We start from the raw sequence: 6,145 nt of genomic DNA on the forward strand, positions 1-6,145 counted from the left end.
AAAAACTCTTAAGCCACATCAAGGCAAGTAAACCTTGAGAATGAAAAGTCGATTTTAAAGAATAGTTGTTGACATGAGAGGGTTACTGTTTTGTTGATGTCTGCACATGATGTACATGGTGAAACAACCCAGTCTCATGGCATTTAGTGTTCACCAACACGATTTTCCCCTTTGTTTCGTGTTGCACAGCACGATTTTAAAAGCAATGTATTTCTACTGGTAATGTGTTTCGTGCCTGCAGCACGTATTTTTCTCCGATCAGGTCGTGAAAGACCGGAAGCCGTGTGGTTCATAAAAACATGTTCTTACTCAATATCAAGCCACAATTATTGCTTTTATTTTAAATCGTATAATTTCTGACTTTTGTTGCCGTCTGTGAGGAAAAGAAATGGGGCTCAGAGCCTCAGGATACTGAAATCTGTATTTTTTAAATCTTTTTTTCCTTCTAATTTGTTATTCTTTTCAAAATAACACACTGTTATTTACTCACCAATAACACACAATTATCCTTGCTTTTATTTATTGGTTTAATTCCATAATCTCGGGCTTTTTTGGCATCCGTCAGGAACTGAATTTCAAAATAAAAATAACCGGAAACAGACGTAGGCTTTTCGAGCGATTACCCAAGATCCTCAGCTATGGTTTAAGATCGCTGATTGGATGTTTTCGCCGCAATGCATGCTGGGATTTGGTATATTATATGAAATCCAGAAAACATTTTAAAAGAATAAAAGAATACTTAATTCCGAGTGCTCTTGCTTTTCTCTTTGAAAGTCATCACATAACGGCATTGTAATACACGGTTCGGCTGCATTACATATTACAGATCTGCCGTCGTTCTTTATTTATAGAGCCCTGATGAGAAGACCTTTGGAAAAACTGAAGAAATGCCGCCGAAACTGAATACTTGACGTGGATCATAAATATATCAACAATTAAACAACATCTTCAATTTCTCTTCACACAATACGTCTCCTTGCAGTATCAACACTGATTCGGCTGACTTTTACATTTGATCTAATTTGTAGATAGGTTATATTTACACCATAACGGCACACAGCTGATATAAAAGGACTTGTAGTTTTTAAAGATATTACTGATTTTCTTTGAATGTAAGAATGTAAATACTGAGTCTGAAATAGTATAGCAATATGCTGTAAAATTATGTGAAAGCATGAATAAAACTAATAAAAAACATCTTCAGATGTTGTACACACATAAGTGTCCTACACTAATAATACAAAGTTATTATGGCTGTGTGTACCTTGTGTGCACCGCCTAGTGGTTAAAGCACGTTATTGAATTATTGTTTTTATGTGTTATATTTGATTAAAAAAATATTAAGAGTACATAATATACATACTAATACATAGGGGGAAGTAGAAGGTCTGTGATAGAAATATAGAATATAAAAAATCAATCAGATACTATAAGTGATCTCTACAATGAAACAGTTTAGTGCAGGATGTACAAAGATATTAATATGAGGATGTGCAAAACAGAAAAACGAATTAACCTTTATTTAAACATTAAATAACAGATTAAGGTCTTCTTTTAAATAAGAAAACAACTTTGGGGGTATCTATCTACAGATAAATATTAAGCCTGACGAAGTACTTAACGTCTAATATATTGCTTTCCTGCAATGTTAACTATGTTGAAGCACTTATTTTAACTGATATTATACACATTAATTATACTCTTATGTATGTAGATAGAATAAGAAATGTGCAGAATATGACAGTTTAATGCTGGAGGTATACATATATTGATAGATGTCTTGTAATGAACTGTTGAGGAACCTGTGACCCAAGATTTTCATTCATTGCATATCTACACCGTAGTTTAAAGCAAACATATATTGTTCTAAACTGAATTAAAGTGAACAGCTATTAACTTGAACTGTATTGAAGTGAACATGTATTATTTGGGACCGTTTTAAAGTAATCCTATATATATATATAAACCTTCTCACTTATACTCAATGACCCAGATACCCTGCTACACACACATACACCTCTTTCTACCAGCACACACACACACACACACACACACACACACACACACACACACACACACACACACACACACACACACACACACACACACCTCCTCTCACCAGCACACACACATATTTCTTTGCTCATCTACACTCACTGACCCAGATACCAGCACACACACACACACACACACACACACACACACACACACACACACACACACACACACACACACACACACACACACACACACACACACACACACACACACACTTCCTCCCACCATCACACACACAGATTATTTTCAAGGTTCTTTCTGGGGCCAATATAATCTCAAGCACCAATATATCTGTGTACAATGTTTGATTGTTTGGGAAAGAATAGTTTGTGTGAAACCTTCCTTTCAGAAGATAAGAAGTGACTCTCCGCCCCAAATATGTCCATATATACTGTTGTTTATTCATGCAAAATGCCCCCTGTTTCTGACTGGCTGGCTGGTGCCGATATCTGTATCGCACAGCAGTAGAACTGGGAGTCCAGCAGTAGAACTGGGAGTCCAGAGTGCTCTGTATTTCGTATTGTGTATACCATTAAAATCAGATTATTGTTATAATTTGTATTCCGGTGTTTTGAACTCCTTTTATTAAATCTGACCGGGCTCATCTAACGGACGGCGCGGAGTGGAGGTGGGCTTTAAGCCACCACTACTGTGTTTGCTCCTACAATACCTTGTTCGTTTTAAACATCATAAATACACAAACAACAATGCGCACTTACAGGTTGTGTACCCGAATCTCCCGCTGGTCCAAACAAAGTAGGAACAGCATCGTCCTTCAGTGTCATTTCTGTGCATGAATCGCCGCAATGTTTGCGAAGCTTTGGTCCGAGAAATGCCGCGCACAAAGTACAATACCGGCTCGAAGATCTGAAGGAACAGTGTTAACAAGAAATGTCAACCACTGACTTCGTCGTGGTTCTGCCCTCGGTAAGAAATACATTGAAGATTTACTCTCACAAGACAGGAAACAGACCCTCGTTGGCATTACTGGATACAGTTTTGAACTGAACCTGAGCGTCCAACGTCTTAGCTGAATACTCAACTCTGATTGGTCAAATTGGAAGTTTAAGAGGTTGTTAAAACTCGATAACACACCGCTGCCAAGAAATCAGTATTTGAGATTGAGATGAAATCCTTTAGAGTTAATAAACGTGTGCATTTGATAATCCACGCTGAACAGCAATGGGTCGTCCTCTCTGTTTAGGCTTCTCCTGGGAAAACTGTGTTTAACATTTACTCTGTATTTAAATACTTAGAAATCTCTTTATTTTATTCCCGGACGAAGAGGTCTGTCAGGGAGTTCATTTAAACCCAGTAACTCTGTATGTTTCATATGATTATACAAGTTTAAAATATAAAAATGGAATGTAATACAACTCTAATGTCAACTAAAATCAATATTGTCTGGACTGGAAATTAAAATGCATTTAATTTTGGATCTGATAAATGATTCACTGCTCAAACTTGCAGTTGGATTAAACATATTTTTTATTTATTTTGCCATCATGCACAAATCACAAATGAACATTTTATAACGACATAGTTTCAATAAAACAGAGAAGGTTGAACTCTAACCTGACATAAAGATCTGAATCTGGGTGAGATCATTTAAAATGTGAAGAATATATATATCTCTTATTTCCTCTAAAGGAAGCAGTTCAGCACATTTGATGAACATGATGTTACTTGGATACAAGTGTCAGCTAAATGCACGTGTTTCAATTTAGTAAAGGTTGACAGTATGATCAACAAGCAGATTATAAAACTCAATAACAACAAGAATAAAAACATGTTTAGAATAAAGAGACAGCAGGAGGACAGGTTCAGAGGTCAGTGAACGATCCCTTTCAGAGACGAACATCACAGATATAATGATCCTGTTTATCTCTACCTGCTCTGATCCACTGTCACCCACACGTTCAGCGGTAATATCTGCACTTCCTCCAGACTGATAATGTATGGAAACATCTTCTCAGTGAAAGTGTGTGTGAAGGTGTGTATGTGTGTGTTGGTGTCAGGGTCAGAGAACGACAACTTTCCTCCGTTCCAGTCCAGACTCACTCTGACCCTCTGGAGCTCCTTCTTCAGGCGGAGAGGAGTGACTGAATCTGGTGGTGACTCTGCTAAGTATTCACCTTCACAGAAACCTATTCCCCATGATCCAGACTCTATGTCTCTCTTCCTCTGGACAGACTCTGCTGACACACCCAGTGCCCAGACTGTACTGTCTGTAACCTGGACATCCCAGCTGTGAGTCCCTGAGTTAAAGCCCTCAGAGCCCAGGACACAGAGGAAACTATCAAACCTCTCTGGATTATCAGGAAGTTCCTGTTCCTCCTCTTCCTCCTCTACTCGTCTCACACTGGTCAGATCTTCAGACAGGATGAGTCTTGGATAAGCAGTGTTTGGGTCCAGGGTGACAGGAGAGTAGGACACCATGTCCTTCATCTTGCTCCAGATGTTGAAGCTGAGGTTGCCCAGGTGTTTGGCCTGGTCTATCAGGGCTCCCGAGGGCAGCTGTGGGTCCTCCAGCAGGGGGCGCTGCAGCCTCTCCACTGCAGCCTTGTAGTTGTGCAGGAAGGAGACGTCTTCAGCTCTCAGCTCCTCCTCTGTGGCTCTGACTGTGTGTGAAAGAGCTGCTATCTCCCTGCTCACAGCCTCCATCTTCTCCTCCATCATCCTCCTCTTCTGCTCCTCTTCCTCCCTCAGTGCAGCCACCCTGGCCTCCTCTTCCTCTTCTAGAAACTGGTGAAGCTTCTTGAACTGCTCCTTAATCTGCGTCTCTGTGTGTAGAGCCTGGACCTTCATGTGTCCTGCTGTTTGATCAAACTTCACTTTAACTTCTTCAAAAGTCTTTAACTGCTTCTTTAAGGGCTTCAGAGCTTTCTGGAGCTTCTTCTTGAGTTCCTGAGCAGCTTCATCCATGGGTCTGAATCTGTGGTTGGTGTGTGCTTTTGAATCTCTGCAGACGAGACACACTGGCTGCTGATGGTCCAGACAGAAGAGTCTGAGTCTCTCAGAGTGCAGACTGCAGAGAGCCTCTGGAGGCCTCTGACCTCTCTCCAGTAAGAAGGTCTCACTCAGATTCTTCAAAGCCAGGTTACAGGGAGGTTCTATCTTTGAATGTTTTCTCTTACAGACTGGACACTCTCGTGTTGGTTTCTCTCTCCACCAGTTCTTCAGACAGGCTTTACAGAAGCTGTGGCTACAGGACAGAACAACAGGATCTCTAAAGACGTCCTGACAGACCGGACAGCAGAGATCTTCCTCTAACCTGGAAGCCATGTTGTCTCTGAGTGAAGCTGAACCACAGCAGACAGGAAGTGCAGTCAGTACAGGAAGTGCAGTCAGTCACCGTCTGATCGTCTGACTCTCAGTCCGTCTGTCTCTCTGCAGTGAGGGAGAATAACAAAGTGTTTCCTGGTTAGTCTCTCTGTTCACCTGCAACACACAGGTCTGTCTCATTCCACAAGCACCAGCCACTCATCAGCAACTCACCATAAACTGGTTTAACCTCATTTTATCTCTGCAGTACAGAACATTTTAACCGTCAAGTAGCTCATAGAGTATCATTCAGCTGTACAGTCTTAATGAAGCTTCTAAAGTGTAGCAGGACTTTCAGCTCCACAGAGGAATTACCTTTGTTTTGGTGACCTGGCCCATTTGCCTAATATTAAAAAGCATTGTCGCTTTTAAGTCAGTTTGTTGTCTGCAGTAGTCACAATACTTATCAAAGGCCTCGAAGCCCATCTTTTCAATAGAGCCTTTTCCTAGACCTTTTATTATTTGTACTATTCATTCTACCGTGTTCTGTGCTGTTTCATATTGTTCTATACTTACTGCTTGTAGCACTGCAGGATTTGTCTTCAACTATGAAGTTACAAAATAAAAGTCATGGCTCCCCTCCCCCTCCTCTACTGACTTCACTGAAATTAACTTTGAGTGATGTTTGGAGTCAGACTCACCTTCAGGGGGTGGAGGGTCTGCAGGTTGAAGCAGCAGTGTTGTAGTTTCCACTTTTCTCTCCTGTTGCTGAACTCAGAGGAAGTTGTTAGTTTGGTCTGAAGGCGAATGTGATCGTCTGTTT

The 6,145-nt window shown here is 40.6% G+C and overlaps 1 protein-coding gene across 1 annotated transcript; it reads right to left on the bottom strand.

Annotated features, from left to right (window-relative positions):
• Positions 1 to 3,566: 3,566 nt before the first annotated feature.
• Positions 3,567 to 5,347, bottom strand: LOC117446842 (E3 ubiquitin-protein ligase TRIM39-like). Its single transcript, XM_034083303.2, has one exon. The coding sequence runs from the start codon at positions 5,341 to 5,343 to the stop codon at positions 3,946 to 3,948; it is 1,398 nt and encodes a 465-aa protein (XP_033939194.1). The 5' UTR covers positions 5,344 to 5,347; the 3' UTR covers positions 3,567 to 3,945.
• Between the last annotated feature and the right edge of the window lie 798 nt (positions 5,348 to 6,145).

This window comes from Pseudochaenichthys georgianus, chromosome 5 (assembly GCF_902827115.2).
Source record: "Pseudochaenichthys georgianus chromosome 5, fPseGeo1.2, whole genome shotgun sequence".
Classification (NCBI taxonomy): Eukaryota; Metazoa; Chordata; class Actinopteri; order Perciformes; family Channichthyidae; genus Pseudochaenichthys; species Pseudochaenichthys georgianus.

What these genes read in the sequence shown, in the direction of transcription:
- LOC117446842 (XM_034083303.2), bottom strand. Translation starts at nt 5,343, where the DNA reads ATGGCTTCCAGGTTAGAGGAAGATCTCTGCTGTCCGGTCTGTCAGGAC.